Source organism: Mesoplodon bidens, assembly GCF_964165515.1.
Source record: "Mesoplodon bidens genome assembly, chromosome: 13".
Lineage (NCBI taxonomy): Eukaryota > Metazoa > Chordata > Mammalia > Artiodactyla > Ziphiidae > Mesoplodon > Mesoplodon bidens.
In genome coordinates, this window is record NC_138169.1 from 29,818,350 (window position 1) to 29,836,909 (window position 18,560).

Here is an 18,560-nt window from a genome sequence, read left to right on the forward strand (position 1 = left end):
GCTGAGTTGTTTGCATATTAAAAGTAAAACATGCTTTGTACATATGAGACTTCTTTGACGTTTACCTACATAATTTCTTATTGAAAGTGTCACATCTCTCTTTGCTCTGCTTTGCTTCTCTGTAGTCCACTATTTGGGTCCCAACTAATTGAATTAAGGCAGGTTTTTAAAGGAACTCACTCTTATGTGACTTAATTTACCATTTTCCTGGATAACCACAGCCAGGGCAAAGCCTTTGGGAATAGGAAGTATAATTCAGGAAATGTCAGGGAGGAAGGTGGGGAACAAGACGTCTAGAACATTGTAAATTGCTGAGGAGAGACATGGGGTGGGGGCGGGGGCGGGTGGTTAGGTACTTGGAAGGGAGCTCCCTGAATTTGGGAGATGGAACACTAGCAAATGAGAGGAATAAAGAAAACATTCAATTTTGTGGAACTCCAGTTTTGACTCCAATGCAGGGCTATTTTCAGATTGCTTTCATCCATCACCTGGAGCATAAAGACAGCATGACCATGAGCTACCTTTGTACATAGGGGAGAAAACATATAGAAGTTTAAGCAAATCTGCCAGAATTCCCGATAATCTGAGAGCTTGCCTCAGCCTGGATGCTTGTGAAACCTCCTTTCTATGACCCTAAGACTTTCTTTTTGAAGAGTGTGTTAAAAAGCAATTTCATGAGAACAAACTCCAGGAGACATTCCAAAGCAAGCTCTACCTTTATAAATCCAATGAAGGTTTATGAGCTGTAAAGTTTGCACTACTTAAAAAAAAAAAAAAAAGGAATCGAGACATTGCAATTTCGGAAGTCTGATCCTAAAACCACTCCAACAGAAAGGAAGGCGAGGCCCTCATGCTAAAAGAAAGCAAGCATCATTTTTAACTCCTGAAAACTGCTGGAGGGCCAATGCCAGCTCACAGCACCAAGTCACCTGACAGAACCTTGCTTTTCTTGCTCTAAAAGTGACTGGAATCTGGTGCCTCTGCAGAGACTTCCCAGGTGTCTCCAAGGAGACCAACTTGGGCTAATGTGTGGAAGAGGAAGTTTCTAAGGTACCGTTTTATTTATTTATTTATTTTAATGCCTTTATTGGAGTATAATTGCTTTACAATGGTGTACCATTTTAAATGAATCACTTCCCATTAGGACATACTGCCAACTCTGTCCTCAAAAGTGATAGGAAAGTAGCGAGTCCTGGGACTGGAATCTCCTTCCACGTAAACGTGGGTTGAAAGCTTCACAGGCAGTTGACTGTGGCTCCATGTGACCCCCCCCCCTCACCTCCCAATTTAACGCAGTCTCTTCCTTTCTTTTACCTCTTAAAACTCGCTGTAATTTTTAATCACTTCGTTGTCTTTTTTGCTTCTCTTCAGCTCTAGATCGTAAACTGCTGACAGGCACAGACGCCGGACGCTGTGCTTCCGGGTTTATATTCAGGGCCTGAAATAACACTCAGCTGTAGTAGCTGCTCCGTCCACATTTTCCAAACACTGAATAAATTAATGAAGTGCGGTTACTAAGATTCTTTTAAAAAGTTATGCTTATGGTATGTTGAGTGCTTTGAAATGGTTTTTATAGGCAAAAATGGTCAACTGTCGTCAATTTCATAAGGTTCAACTTGTAAATTAATGTGATTTTGTAGGACATTTCTAGTTATAAGTCTTGAAAGACATAAACATGTCCATCATCTTGCTACTTCTTTATTTAAGGAGATATCTTAGCGTTTGCAAAGGGGTAGCCACACACAGCCTAAGCGTCCAATCCGGAAGAACTGGCTGATGAATCACCATGCATCCCTGCACTGGAAGGCTTGATGACCACCCAAAATTGTGCTGCTTAAAAGTATACATTGGATGAGTGGATAAAGAAGATGTGGCACATATATACAATGGAATATTACTCAGCCATAAAAAAGAAACGAAATTGAGCTATTTGTAATGAGGTGGATAGACCTAGAGTCTGTCATACAGAGTGAAGTAAGTCAGAAAGAGAAGGACAAATACCGTATGCTAACACATATATATGGAATTTAAGAAAAAAAAAATGTCATGAAGAACCTAGGGGTAAGACAGGAATAAAGACACAGACCTACTAGAGAATGGACTTGAGGATATGGGGAGGGGGAAGGGTAAACTGTGACAAAGTGAGAGAGTGTCATGGACATACATACACTACCAAACGTAAAATAGATAGCTAGTGGGAAGCAGCCGCATAGCACAGGGAGATCAGCTCGGTGCTTTGTGACCACCTAGAGGGGTGGGATAGGGAGGGTGGGAGGGAGGGAGACGCAAGAGGGAAGAGATAGGGAACATATGTATATGTATAACTGATTCACTTTGTTATAAAGCAGAAATTAACACACCATTGTAAAGCAATTATACTCCAATAAAGACGTAAAAAAAAAAAGAGTATACGTTGATAAGGCACATTTTACTGCATGAAGTTAAGAAAGGAAGTCTATTACATAACAATGTGTGTGATTTCCCAGGCCCTGCCACTCAGAACAAAAAGAAGTCCCAAAGGATATTTACCAATGGATTAACAGTGGTTAGTTTCTGGATGGTGAGATTACTCATGATTCAGATGAATGTACATTAGTTGTGTAGTAAGGAAAAATCCTTTGCAGGTATTACATTCTAGAAGCTATTAAAATTATAGATAGATATATGTTTAATAGTTAAATGACAGAAAAACAGGGAAGAGGGAGAGTAGAACTATAATTCTACATGTTGAGATCTACACGTCAGACCCTACAAATCACAAGCAACTAGTATTTAGTTCTTTTACATCCCAGAGTTCCTAATCTTAAGATTGAAGTCTAGAGTAGTGAATATGAAGTTCTATAATTTAAAATAAGATAGTCTTTCTTTATTTTAAACTAAAAGGGTTGAGAAAAATCCAGCGAAACATCCCTGGTGTCCCACTATGGGGCTTTTGGGCAAACAACAGGAGGGAGATTCCCTATAGGGATAGCCAACACCTCTTTCTTTGAACTTAAATGCTCTTTCTAAGAGAATTATATAAAAATCTTATCTTTAATCGCTCCCTAGACATTTGTTTTCTAAAAACTATTTTAGAGTTATAACTTTATTGTTGTCCAAGTATAGAGAGAACCTCAAAAAGCAGAGGTGATCAGATGATGTGGATCCATCCATAACAATGTCACGGGCAGACACTCGACCAGCACCACCAGGGCCTCCTTTGCCCCCAGCTAAGAACCCACAGGAACTTGTAAACCCGAGATCTCCTCTTGGCAAACGTATACACTCTTAACGCTCCATCCATTCACCAAATTGTGTCTAATTCCATTAAAATCTATGGGAGGTATATAAAATAGATAACCAACAAGGACCTACAGTGTAGCACTGGGAAATGTACTCCGTATTTTAATAACCTTTAAGGGAAAAGAATCTGAAAAGTAATACATATATATATATACATATGCATATATAACTGAATCACTGTGCTGTACACCTGAAACTAACACGATATTGTAAATCAACTACACTTCAATAAAATAATCTGTGAGCGGGAACAGCAGCCGTTTCTATTCTGAGGGCTGATTGCAAATGAGGCCAAGAAAGGGGTAGGGGCCCTCACCTCTCCCAACCTGCCAAGGACCCTCTTCTTCCCGGACCCTCAAAGGTAAGATGCGATGTGTGGGCCCCATTCCTTGCCTGTGTCTTGCTTGGAATGGTCCCCAAATGTGAGACTTCTGAAATGCAAAATTATGGTTCACAGTGAGCATTTAGGAAGAGCTGTTCCTTCTTTTGTTCAAACTTTCCAGTCTTCCTTGAAGGTACAGGAAACGGTGTAGGAATCTGGTCAAAATCACTCAGAATTTCTTTGCATCTGGGGCGATTCTGCACCATTTGGGAATCACTTCAGTGAAGACAGAATGGGGGTGTGTCCCCATCACACCGACGAGGGCGCCAGCATTACCTGTGAGCGTTCCCAGTCCCTATCACACCGTTTTCTGGTTTCTTCTATGGAGCTCCACATTTCAGTGGGGTGCTCAGGCGAGATGCTCCAGCTCATCACAGAAACAAGAATATTTTCTGCGGCTCTGCCTTATGCTGTAGCTGTGGTTAATGCCGGGAGTGTTTACATAAAGCCCGATGCATGGGTACCTTTTCAGCAGCAGTTGGGAGGCCGCAGTTAGCCAAAGCCTCAGCAAAGTTCTGTAAATCTTTTTGAGTCAGCACAAAGACAAACCGAGACTTTTTTTTTTCCTCTCTTTCCGTTAATGCATCCAAATTAAACCATTAAGCAGGGATGAAGGTGACGTGCTGTAAGTTTCGCACAGATAAGAAGGGGCCACGTTTAGCCCTGAGACATCGGCACCAGACTTGTATCGCCTTGCATCCCAAATGCTTCCCGGCTGTTTCCTCCACTTTGAACTACAACCCGGGAAGAGACGTTCTGGCCTGTGTAATGAAGATGCCCCCATAGGACGGTGGCCCCGAATCTCTTAAGGTCACTAAGAAACAAGGGGATCTCTTGGCTGTTGTCATGCTGGCTCCGTGCACCAGGATGTGATGAGACCATCCACTGACTAAATCACTGACTAAATCACCTGCTCCATGTTCATCACATCTGTTCATTTACAGTACCCCCTTTCCATTGTTTATGTATAGCGTTTGGCCCCAGGCATGGTTTAAGAACTCAGGATTGAAAAACTAGAACTCTGACTCCTTCCCCTCCCAAGGGGAGTGAGGAGGACATGTGAGGCAGAGGAATCAGGACACAGGGGACCAAGTGGGTGTGTCCATCTCATTCCCCGAGACTTCACAGGCAGTGACAGTCCACGCGGCCCCTGCCCAGCAGCCTGGGCCTCTGCTTCTGTTTCTGTAAGGTTGCTATCTGTGACCTCGTGCTCTGACAACTTGCGTTTGTCACCCTGCACCCCTGAACTAGAACTCAGCATCCTCCTCTGCTCTGTAGACTTTGCGTTTTACTTCCAAGTCTTCCTCTCCCTTTCTGTCGAATGGAAACACTGATGTCTGTCTCAAAGCCCAAGGCCTGGGGGGATCCTGTTCCCTTTCCTAACCATCTGTGTTATAGCCCCACTCCCTCCCGAGGGAGGTCACCTCTCAGGGGCTGCTTTAGGGACCGAGCCTCCGAGGGAAGGTACGGCATTGTGAATAAGGAGGGGCTTGTGAATGTCTGACTCCCCCAGACTAAATATAATACATTAATCCACGTCTAAGTTCTTCAGGGGAATTGGTCGCTTGCCCTCGTCAGAAACATTTTATTCCCCTAAAAAATGCAGTTTTTGTATCTACAATTAGACCTAAAGCAGAGAGGAGACACAATAAAGTGGAGGAAGCCTGTCTGCTAGAGTTATCAGCACCCAGGAAAGCTTCTGTCTGCAACATACAGCGTCCGTCTGGACTCCTGGAAAAGCACAGCAAGAGGGAAATTCTGTCGTGTGTCCAAGAAAGCTTTACCCTTCATGTCAGGTGCCACTAAATACTTCACATTTGAAAATACTAAATAGAGAGCGACTTTTTAAGTCTGGTATTTGCTGCATCTTTAAAAGCATATTGATGGCTTTCAACTGCTTCAAATTTCAAGCTCAGGGATTCTGCTCTGTGCCAGAAGATTAGTCAGATATTCTTGTATGTGCCTGTAATGTTCACAGTATTTATCAGTTAAAAGCATGATTCTGGAGAAAAGGCTTGGCTGTCCCAGAACTGTTACAACAGCCACTCTCCATGGCCTGGGGGGAGCGAGGGGACCACCCCCTCCCACCGTCTGCGGCCTGGAAACTCCCCCATAAGTCTCCCCATCTGACCAAATTCAGGATTCTGTTTGGAGAGCAAAGTCCCCCACAGATGCTTTTTGGGGCCAAGAACTCAAGCTTCAAAGAGTCTCGGTCCAAAAAAGTAAAGAAGAGAAAAGAAAATCCTGACTTCTGAGAGGGTTGAAGGTAAATCTGATAACAATACTGGGAAACGTGACCCGGTCTTGGGAGCCAACGGAGGATGCTCAGATGAGACGTCCAGGAAGTGTGCGGCCTGCCTTCTCCGCTGTGTGTGACCCGGGGACGGATGCAGGCCTGCGGTCCCTGTGCCCGAGGCTGCACAGCGAACTCAGCAATGACATTTTTATTTGTTCTTCCTCAGAAGCAGGGTGTGGGTGAGGGCTTTGCTGTCAGACTGCACAGGGACTTGGTTGTTTCCAATAAAACCTCAGGAAAAACAAGGCACACACCTCTGGTGATGGGAATTTGTAGTTAGTGTAAAGGAAGCCACAGCCCAGTCAAGGAACCGCGATGCCATGATACATGCCTGGAGGAGCACCAAAGTGAAACCCTCATCCCAGGAGACAGGGCCTCCTCCACCGAAATACTGGCCCAAGTGCTAGAGATAATGGCCAGTGAGAAAACCAAATCGGTCTTCTTCCTCCTTCTCTCAAAAGAATGTAACTACATTTTTCTTGGAGAAAAAATGATTGTTTGTTAAGACACCTTGTTGGCCAACCTTGTGTTTCATTATTGCTGCCCTCCCTTTGTGTATGTGTGTGTGTTTGTGTGTGTGTGTGTGTGTGTGTGTGTGTGTGGCCTCCGCATGAGGACGCTGCTCTTTCAGCTTCTGCAGAAATGACAGGGTCCCCGACGTGCGATTCACGTTCTCGTGTGTATTTTTAAGGGACAACCTCATAAACACCAATCTGAGTACTTTTATAAGCTTGTGAAGCTCTTTCTGAAGGACTTAGTTTAAATGAAATTAGTTATGGGTTTAACCTAAATATGCATCTATGCCCTTCCCCTAAGATAATTTTAGGAGGGTTTTAACAAATATACACGAAACGGAAAAGCATATAACGCAACATGGATTAGCTGAAACAAAGCACAAGATATAATGATGCTCCCAATTAAAAAGAGAAAAGATGCTAAGGTTTATTCCTGTACCTTGTAGTGTGTGCATGTGTCTGAGTGTGTGAGTGTGAGTGTGTAGGGACAAGGGGTGGAGAGGGGAAATCGGCTGTGGTATCCTGCACAGTTGCTCTCAGCTCCTAGGTGCAGCCTTGTTCATGTAAAGCGCTGGTTGAGAAGCTGGTTGGGGCCTAATATCAGTAGCTGCTACCAGTATATACCACCTAGTTTGTGCCGGACACTGTGCAGATGCTCTGAATACACGTCCTCGTTGTATTTGTGTGAAGACGGCTTCAATCCTCATTTCAGAGATGCCTCAACTAAGCTGCAGACCTGGAGCTGGCCGTCGTGACATCAGACATCATGACATCATAGCTGGGCATGACAAGTCGTGGGGTAGGGCGTCAGGGCCAAAGTTAATTTTGCTGCAAAAGCTGAGTTCTTGCCATGTCCTGCTGAAATTTGGGGTGTTTCATTTTTGGTTTTCAGAGAAAACTGACACCCTGAAATAGAGGAAAATTAGCACCAGTGGCCTCATCTATTTGAAGTATGTGAAATCACAAGCTAGCTTAAGAAAGGATAAAAGTTGTGTATCATCGACTCTGAAATGTGAAATTTTATATTTGAGGCCTAGAAAATAAGTACACGGGCGTTACACATTAGCTTATGAAGAAGTGGTGACATAACACCCTCATCAGGGACAGCCTCTGACTTGGTCTCCTGCTAAAATCAGGCCCCCATCTAAGGGGCCGTTTGTGAGCTGTCAGACACTGTGCCTCACCTGTATCCCCAAAGCTGAGCACCACCCTAGGTGGACTGCAGACTGCCGATTTTAACACTTTCTGGTGATTTCCCAGTTATGCAGTGATTTTCCTATAGATCTTTACCTCATTAAATTTCTATCTCCAACCATATCATGAAGATCATGTAAGAATGAGCAGGATGGAATCTCAGTTAGCTCATTGCTTTTGATCAAAAATCTAATTTTAGTGTCACATACTATTCCACTGTATATAAACAGTGTATATAAACATTTTCTAATTATTGTGTATTTAGTCCGTTTCTAGCACTCAGGATGGGTAGTTGCCAGGGATTTTCAGACCCCAACTATTCCTATAATTTTTCCTATAACTGATGAGGACTATGTGTCCCCAAAAGACAGTGGGCCATGGAGGGGTGGTTCCCTTCTTCCCTGCCCATCACTCTCCACACACCCCATCCCACCCCACACACATCCAAACACAAACACAAATATATGCATGCTTAGGCAAACAAATACACAAACTCTTGGACTGGGGGTGGAAAGGTATTGAAGTCAGGAGGGCAGGGGAAGGTGGGGATGATGCTGATGATGCTGATGCTGATGATGGTGATGGTGATGATAGTGATGGTGATGATGATGGTGATGGTGATGATGATGGTGATGGTGATGGTGGTGATGATGATGGTGATGATGATGATATTGATGATGATGGTGATGATGTTGGGAGCAAAAGAAAGAGGCACCCTTGGCGGAGAAGGTGCAGTTGCCCACTTTCTGGTTTGTATGGACTTTGTGTTTCTGAACTGGAGCTAATACACTGGGGAAAGAACAAAACATACTTTTATCCCCTTTAAGGCTGCTTTGGTTTCCATGGGAGACATATGCATAGAACCTTACAAGTTGAGTTTCACTATTCAGTTCAGTTAACTAACTTACGTGTAAAAGTTTCTCTGAGATTCTGGAAAATAGATTTACTCTGTGTGTGTGTGTTTCTCTCTTCCAGTGTGTCCGTAGCTATTATAGTGGGAAGTTGGTGGGAGAAACATCACTGACTGCCAATGAGATCTAATCTTCAACCAGAAATGTTATAGCCAATAATTATGTTTAGAAATCCATTATTTGATGAGGGGGTTAATTATGTAGGATTTACATCTTATTTTAAAGTAATTTCAAAGTAAGTTTTCAAAATCTTTTAGGATGTTGTTGCATCCTCCACTCATAGAAGAGAGTGTTGCATAGTTGTGAACAGGCTTGAAGATTTGTGGAGAGGCTTGTCCTAGTCTCTACAAAGAGTGAATACTGGTCATGGGTATTTTTCAGACTGACTAGTCAACTCAGATAATAGCACAGAATATGCATTATGCTCATTTAAGACCTCCTAGAGTTGAGATATATGGATATTAAAGGATTCATGAAGATCAAAGGAACAATTTAATATTTGTTCTCACCTATTGGGAAGACAAATATGTAAATTAAAAAACTGAAAAGCTAAAATGATAGAAATCAATTAATAATGTAAACATTCATCAGTTCTATTCAGGGAAATACATGATTAAATTTTGAAATTTAATTATGAAATTTTTAATGCAAAGGGCAAATGTATTTGCTGCAGACATGCCACATTTGAGATTATTAGCCCTAATATATAAAGTGTTCTAACAAATCAATAGGACAAAGACAAACATCTAACAGACAAATGGGCAATGAACATGAATAGACAATTCAGAAAAGAAAATACTAAAATTGCATACAAACCTAAGAACATTTGTTTAATTTCATTCTTAATTATGAAAATATAAGTTCAAATAAAATGTCTTATAAAAGATAAAAAGATTCATAAAATTGAATTAAATCAAGTATAGGTATTCGAATAAAATTTGAGGATAAAAATTTTTATAGTATTAATCAAAATTTTGCATGTGATGTATCACAATACAATAGTTCTACTTTGAGGAATTTATCTTAAAGTAATAACTGAATAAGTGTTCAAAGGTATATGTAAAAGGTGTTCAAAATATTGCTATACGTAATAGCAAAAATGTAGATATAATTTGTATAGCACCAGCAATTGATAAGGAACTTGCATTTTATTAAATTATGTAATACTCTATGTGCATTAAAATGATTAGAGGTCCATATTTATTGGCACAGAAAGAGTTATGTTATATATTATTACATGATTAAAGCAATGTCATCTGGATACTGATGATCAGAGCAGGGGATAATGGACATTACAAAACAAGAGTATTAGGTAGAGGCGAAAATGATGCTTTAAAAAATATACCTGTATAGGTCTTTTAATATAAAAAGTATTAATTAAGGGATGGTAAAGATTTTTTTCCTTATCCTTATCTTTTACAGTTACTTTTAACTCACTAATGATAAATATCACCTGGGAATTAGGACTCAGAGAATTTTGCAGATCTCACCATTTCACCCAAAATGCTGAAATTGCTCCTTGTCTGGGAAAATTGCATTGCTTGGATACACATCACCCATTAGAGCAGCCATTCCTGGGGTTTGATGGAGTTCAGGTACAATTCAACACAAGAGCATCTTAACATTTGCAAAGTAAAATATCACTACTAGTCAACTGAGAAGAATCTCTTTTCCTCTTAGAACTTCACATTCTGTCCAACATTCAATGTGTGGTAAAATCTTGACTCTTTGATTGGGTAGGAAAATCTTTTCCTTTAAACAGTTAAAAATAATGTCAATGAAGCTTCTACCAGAAAGCTCCTAAATGGTAACATTTCCTGGTATTTGACTGTTTCATCACCAATTTCTGTGGCAGGTCCCATGTTCACCTGCCTGGCAGCCCCTATGATATATGAAAATGCTGCCATTTTTATAGGAATATGCTGGCAAAAATCTGCCACTCCCATGTATTACTAGTCCTTTTCTGCTAATTATTTTGGAAAAAGCAGAGGTGCAGGTCCAAGTTCAAGTGGCTTTCAATGTCTGGGACACACTTGTAAAATTGTTCAATTAGGAGAAAAATCTGTGCCTCATTTGACCACCAGTTTTCCAACTGCATTATGAAACTTGTCGTTGCATTTTTGTATTAGAAATTGAGCAATAAGTTGATTTTAAAATTATTGGTAAAAGTAATCAATGAGGAAACATAACAAAGTGAGTAACCAATTTACAACATCAAGATAGAGATTTTTGCATGTTCAATAACGTTTATGAAAAAATGAAATTACAAACTGAATGGGAGCTGTGGAAAACCCCTTGGTGTTATAAAGACCCCAGAGTAATTTGTCTAAAAAAATACAGACGACTAGAGCCGGGCTGAGAGAACTCAGTTGGCTGGTTTCAAGTAACAGTCAAAGCCCTGTGGTTTTAAACTGCGACTACAGAAAAATTAGATGAAATAAAAAATAATCAGCCCTGCTCCATCATGTACCAGGTACATATCTACGTGTATTTGTACAGACTGAGCTCCTGCTGGGCGTACTGAGTGTTTAACAAAATTACCGCAGTAGAAGCTCGCGGGTTCCAGAGGAGGGGTTTGATGACACAGCATGTCTGCTGTAGGCACTTTGTGCTTCTTAAGTTAATAACCAGACACACAAAACTTTGTGGAGCTAAAAATGAAATATTTTGAATCTATATTATAACCAGATCGGGGCAAGAGACAAATGATAGGAAGGAGGAAAAGGAAGAAGGAAGGAGAGACAAGGACAGGACCCCCATGCAGGACAGAGCAGTGAGGGAGGGAGTTAAATAAAGCGCTGGGTCTGCAGTCCCGAGTCCCCCACCCCTCAGCTTATCACCCAAAAGAGGGATAATAATAGTACTGACCTCATGGATTAAATTAGCTGATATATATAAGTGGGCACCTGGTAAGGGGGTGAGTGTAACCCGGTTTGTTTAACTGAATTATAGTTGATTTACAATGTTGTGTTAGTTTCAGGTACACAGCAAAGTGATTCAGTTATACATACATATATATATGTATGCATTCTTTTTCAGATTCTTTGCCATTATAGGTTATTACAAGATGTTGAATATAGTTCCCTGTGCTATACAGTAGAACATTGTTGATTATCTATTCTATATATAGTAGTGTGTGTATGTCAATCCCAATCTCCCAATTTATCCCTTGCCTGCCCCGCTTCCCCCCTGGTAACCATAAGTTTGTTTTCTGTGTCTGTGGATCTATTTGTTGTGTAAATAAATTCATTTGTATCATTTTTTTCAATTCCACATATAAGTGATATATTGTATTTGTCTTTCTCTTTCTGATTTACTTCACTTAGTATGATAATCTCTAGGTCCATCCATGTTGCTGCAAATGGCATTATTTTGTTTTTTTTTATGGCCGAGTAATATTACATTGTATATATATACACATATATATTACATTGTGTATCTATCTATCTACCTATCTATCTATCTATCTCACATGTTCTTTATCCATTCACCTGTGGATGAACACTTAGGTTCCTTCCTTGTCTTGGCTTACATGTTTCTATTGCTATGTTAATTTGGGGGAGAATGTCCATTCTCTTAATTTAAAATATGGTTTTAAAAGGCTGGAATTTCTTAAAAATATTTTTATTCCCACCTAAAATTTTGATGCTCAAAGCATTGTTAAAATCTTATTTTTCTTGTTCATATGTGGTGCTCTTTGAGATACAAATATCAGACTTGAAACTAGACTTAGCACTGGAGGAAACAACACAGATTTTCCTCTCTTGTAACAGGCGTGGCAGGAAGGTGGGGACACCAAGAACTGCTGGGAACAGACCCTGGTATGCCATCAGCAGCCCCCTCTCCTCTTTCCTGGCTTCCCTCTGCTCAGGACCCCTTTTTTCCTCTTACACAGCGTTCTCCCTGTGGCCATGATATTGGGAACATTGTCAGGGCTGGGCTCACATGACCTTGGTTCTCCAACAGGTGAGGAAAAGAGCTTCTTACCTGCCTGGGGAAGGTTCCACTTTGGCCTGACCTAGCCCATCACATGCACATCTGGTCACCTGTGACCAGGAGACAGGTGCTGCAAGGATGCCCAGATCCCCTGCCCCCATGGCCAGGGTGGGAGGTAGGATGCCTTGGGGCCCACAGAAGCAGCTTATTGGCCGGGGCAAAGTAGTTCCCAAAGAAAGGAGATCTCCGAAACTGCTTTCTTTTGTGGAAAGACAGGAACTTGGAAGCTGCTGAGGTCAGCAGGAACATGGGGTGGAAGAGGGAGGAGAGGGAGGATGGATGCACGGAGCCTGGTTCACCTTGTAAAGGAGTAGCTGTCAATGGATTCGATTCGTTCCAGGAGTAGATGCCCTACTTCTGGGCACGGCAGTTCCCACTTGGAGTGTTGGAGCTGAAGGATGTTAAGGGATATTTTGTCACCTGAGACACACATGGGTGAGACATTGGAACTTGCCCTGCAGACTGAGTGACATTTAGCCCAGGGTTTGTTTCCAGCTTTTGGACTTGGTTACCCTCCCTCTGCTCCAGATGTCAGCTCTGTCACTGAGATGCCAGTGCTATCAAGGGAAATTCTTATTTAATTTAATTAATTTAATTATTTATTTTAGATTTAAATTTATTTTATATTGGAGTATAGTTGATTTACAATGTTGTGTTAGTCTCAGGTGTACAGCAAAGTGATTCAGTTATACATATACATATATCCATCCTTTTTCAGATTCTTTTCCCATATAGGTTATTACAGAATACTGAGTAGAGTTCCTGGTGCTATACAGTAGGACCTTGTTGATTATCTATTTTATATATAGTAGTGTGTATATGTTAATCCCAAACTTCTAATTTATTCCTCCCCTCACCTTCCCCCTTTGGTAACTAATTTTTAAAAGTGAAGAATGTGGGCTTCCCTGGTGGCGCAGTGGTTGAGAGTCCGCCTGCCGATGCGGGGGACACGGGCTCGTGCCCCGGTCTGGGAGGATCCCACACGCCATGGAGCGGCTGGGCCCGTGAGCCATGGCCACTGAGCCTGCGCGTCCGGAGCCTGTGCTCCGCAATGGGAGAGGCCACAACAGTGGGAGGCCCATGTACCGCAAAAAAAAAAAAAAAAAAGAAAAAAGTGAAGAATGCAATGCATTATTTCTAACTACTTCATCTAACATTGGAAAGGAACAACCCCTCTAGTGAATTGTATCCACTTCTCTATGCTATACATTTCCCTTCTTTTCCTTGTTGCTGTCCTTTGCTGTCACCTGAAGACTGTAACATGTTCTAGACTTCATATTATAAATCTCATTTAAAAAGTGTTGAATCAAGGAAGTCTGCCAGCAACTTTGTTTTCTCTACTTTTCTCTCTGTGTTGGACTGCTCTGGCATGGGAGAATAATATTACTTTACCATGTAAAACATGGTAAATGGCTGTAAAAGAATTCCCCAGCAACTGAATAATGGGCTGTCAAAAATATTCTTGGTGCCAAAGGATCTGGATATGTCTGTTCCATTTATTGTGTTTCTCCTTTCCCCATGACTAAGTGCTCACAAAAGACACAAAAACCCAAACCTCTAGAGTATGTGGTATTCGAGGGCAGAAACCATATTTTAATATATTCAGTCTCATACCTGATGTATTAAGATGTTTAGTAGAGGATCACCAGCAAACAATGATGAGCACCTATGGTATGTAAGATGCTCAAATTACTAATTAAATTGACTTCTAGTGACAGGAAGGAAGTTGTGTTCCCCCATCTCCACTGTGCTTGGTTGAGTGGGTTAATAATATTTATTTTAAGGAGTACTGGAAGTCTTGACCCCAAAACTTTTACCTTGTTCTGCCCTTTTGGAATAAGTTTAATTTTTCTCAGAAATATGAAAATGGGACCTATTTCTTAATTAAAGTTCCATGTTTTAAGAGCCTGAATGTGCAGTATAGCAAAATCATTTATTTTTATTTTACCTTGATAATAAATGGAGTCTATTCAAAAAATCAATTTTAGAATGCGCTGAGAAGATCTGGGGAAAAAATGGAAATGTGGAAAAAGTTAAAAGGTGCTTTGTTTCTCAATGAAAGCAAGAGAATCAAGAAGAGTAGCATCTAAATGCCTCCCTACCCCGACCCTCCCCACTGGGTCCGAGCACAGACTATCTGCTTCTCACTTGGCGTCAGGCTCTTAATCTCTCCCCACTCTGACTTCGGGCCAGACTGTTGCCAGCTGTCCTGGAGTTCAGCGTGGTTTCTGATTCAGGTTATATATTCTTGGGCAGTGTTTTAATTGCTAGTTTTCAGGGGCAGGATAACTGTCGTTCAAGAATTCCTGAGATGGGGATTCTCCATTGTTTTGCATGTGACTCACAGGACAGATGACATTCATATGGGGCCTACTCCCCTGGTTCAGGGGCCATCAGAAATTCCTGAGCTGCTTAACTAAAATTCCAGGTCTTTTCCTCCTACTTAGCAAAGCCTATTGGAATTCAACTGGGCAAGAGTAACTTCGTCCGAGGAGATAAACCTGATCTGCTTTAAATTTATGTGTGTACGCATGTGTGTGTAATTCTGATCCCAAATTTAGTCCTGCATTATTTATAGCAATTATTTAAAACGCTCCATCATAACAGAGTAGTATGAACCCAAGTCCCTTAGTGAAATCACCACATTCATGCTCCCTTGGGACTAGCTTAGTCCTCAGAGAGGGCCCAGGAAACTACTTTGTATAATCTCCTGTCTTTCCAGAAAGTCTATCTAATGCCTAGGAGGCACTGATTGTCCACCTGAGAATAAAGCACTGGAGGCAGAGTTCTCAAGAAAGAAACAAGTGCCATCCTGGCTTACTGTGACTTGAGGAATAGAAGCAGGGTGGCTTTTAACTGCCTCTGGAGACCCAATGCTGAATTCACCACTTCCTGTTTGCAAGACTAAACTGTACAGAAAGGTAGTGATTATCTGCTGTGATTATTAACGCAACTAGTACATAACACAGCTCATGGATTTAGGGCAGGGGGGTGGAGTGGGCGGGCAGTGGTGTCTACTTGAACAGTTACTGAAATCAAGATATTGTTGCCACTGACTGAGCATCGGGAAAATGTCAAAGTGTGGGTTAGCAGAACCCTTACCTCTTACGAATGCAGACTTCTTATTGACATGGTCTTTGATAAAAATGAGCACTTTTCTCTACATAAAGTACTCAGAAAATTGTTATGCTTATAATGTAGGGAAGAATTATTTCATAGAAAAATTGTAGAAAGTCATTTTTATACCCAGCTATTCTTCTGTGGACTTGGATACGCTATTCGTCAAACGGTGTCACTGGAAACAGTGTTTTTACATTCAGGAGACTTCTGATTAAAATGTTCAGCTTAAAAAATACATGTAAATCCTGTGCTTCAACATTGAGGAGGTAAAACCATGGTGTCTAGTGGACTGGAATGTCAAAGTGCTCTCTAGCTTTCCAAATACCACGTGAAGTTAAAAGTTGAATTTTGGAGAGTGCAACTTACAATGTGCTACTATTTCATTATTTTTAACAGGAGAGTATTACACATTTTTCTGCTTGGGACACATGTAGACTTTTAGAGAATGATTTATTGGTCTGCTCTGTTACCGGGGGCGGGGGTGGTGGTGGTGTGTACTCACCTGGGCTGGTCTCTGAAAGGCCATTTGGGGAGGCAGGGAGGGATGCCTTTGAGGAAAGACAGTCATTCTGCTTAGATGTACAAGCAAATCTCTACCAGGCTGTGCAAAATCAGGGCAAAACTGAATCCTTGTTGTGCATTAATTACATCCCTTCCTTCTGTTACAGGCTCAACCTGGGAAAAGACATTCCGACAGATCGGCTTTGAAAGGTAAGCAGGGCTTGGTTACTCATGGCCTATTTTATTCCAAGCAGTTCATTGACTATAAATTGGTGGTCTTGCCGCCATTACTTCAGTGACTGTGCCCTTGAGTAAGTCATCATTTTTGAGCCTCAATTTCCTTGTAAAGTAGACCTTTGCTTTATGACATTGTTGCCTGCACACAGAGTGAAAATGTAGATTAAATGGAGCAATTTATGTGAAAATGCTTCTTCAACTGTGAAATAGTGTGAAAGGTAAATTGTAGAATTAGATCATCACTGAAAAGAGAGTAAACTCTTTCTGATGTCATGTGCTATATTTAGTTTTACAGGTTTAGTACAGAGAAATTTATATTTATATTGATATCTTTGCAATAATTAATATTATCCAATCTTATTAGCTCAAAGTGGAAGGCTGAGATCGTGTCACTCTTCGCTAAAAGCATTTCTACACCAGAAGAGAAAAAGCATACTCATTATAACATCAGAAAATGTGGAGGTAGGGTCAATATAGGCCTAATGGCAGCATAAAGGGCATTTAGCATCTCATAGTGAACTTGCAGTGTCAATACAGCTATTGAAAGAGAGAAAAGTGATTTTTTTTTTTTTACTCTAAAAGTAGCTTTTGACTAGTTCTTTTCATCGTATTGAAAATGTGTTTTTATGTGTATTGATCAAGCTGACAGAGTGCTTAGAGCATATAAAAGGGATTATAAAATACCTTAAAATGCATTATTTCTCCAGTAGCGAGTGAGTACAGCTAGCTCATCACCAGGCTGACTGTGATAGCATTTCTGGTACCATTTTTAATTGACTCAAAGGTTTATTTATTTCTCTCCGTACACTTACATCCCGTCAGCATTGTCACTGTTGATCTCCCCGTGAGTTCCCACAGGTAGTCCTTGAGGTTATCGGAGGAGGTTGGCTTGGGATGGGCAGATCTCATGGATCAACTTAAAGGCTGGAATGTCACGTGCAGCTTCACCGTGTGTGAAACCTTTCCCCAAAGCATCTTTCTCTTGATTCTTCTTTTGTGTTCTGAAAAAATGTCAACGATAACCAAGAGGAGAGAATAGCAAATTGAACATCAGTTATCTGTTGCCCAGCTTCAAGGACACTTTGCCATACTTGCTTTGTCCATTTCTAGGGGGGAGGGGGCTAAAATATTGTAAAGAAAATCTCAGATATCATGTCAGTTCATCCCTACTTAAGTCAGGATATGTCTCTGAAAAAATGGATGTTTTCTTTCAGAATCATGACGCCGCAGTGGTACCAAATACAAATACCAGTAAGTCCTTAGCACCATTTAATACCCAGTCAATGTTTACATTTCCTGATCATCTGGAAAATGTCATCTTACAGATACTGGTTTGAATCAGCATGCTCCTAAAGCCCACACATTCCATTTTAATTTTTCAGTTTTAAAAAGGTAAAAAAAATTTTAACATACAATATATTAGTTTCAGGTGTACAACATAATGATTCGATATTTTTATACATCATGAAATGGTCACCACCATAAAGCCAGTTACTGCGGTCACCACACATTCTGTTCTGTTGTCACATCTCAAGCCTCTGTGTTGGGATCGTGTCCCCCGATTCCCTGCCATCTTCGTTGGGTTTCTCTTCACTTTCCTGGCTTCCGAGGAAACCAGCTCAGCTGTCTTGTAGAACCGCTGTCTTGTCTGGATGTGTCTGTTTGTGGCATTGTTTACCTTGTCATTCTACCCTCTGTTTCATGTAAAATCAAATCTCTCCCTTTCTGCCATTGGGGGCAACTTCGTGCTGACTTCTTGTACTTTGACTCAGGCCACCTGGTCCTTTATCGTTTCCGTCCTTCTAGCATAGCTGGAGTTATCAAGCCAGCCCAGTATTCTGGACCTGGAGTCAGCCATTTATCCCAAGGGTGGACACTGAGGCAGTTCCCAGCCTTTGGCTCTTACCAGAATACTTTGAAATGAATAACCTTATGCACACTTGTATTTTTGCCAGATATCCAAGGGATAGGTTCCCAAGTACAATCAAAGAATACGTTTTTATGGAATTTTGCTAAACATTGCCAAATTCCTCTCCTTAAAATTTCGGCAGTTTGTACCCCCCGCCAGCAATGGAAGAGAGCAGTTGTTTCCCCAGAGCCTCGCCAGCAGAACATGCTGTCAAACT

The 18,560-nt window shown here is 41.1% G+C and overlaps 1 protein-coding gene across 4 annotated transcripts in view; it reads left to right on the forward strand.

The window, feature by feature from the left end:
• PIEZO2 (piezo type mechanosensitive ion channel component 2) overlaps positions 1-18,560 on the forward strand; it is a gene marked incomplete at its 5' end in the record, with an annotated part of 353,117 nt that overhangs the window by 156,844 nt on the left and 177,713 nt on the right. For all 4 annotated transcript variants that reach the window (XM_081252827.1, XM_081252829.1, XM_081252828.1 and 1 more), the window contains one exon: positions 16,365-16,407. In XM_081252827.1, the coding sequence (XP_081108953.1) occupies positions 16,365-16,407 (43 nt within the window). The remainder of the gene's footprint in view (positions 1-16,364; positions 16,408-18,560) is intronic.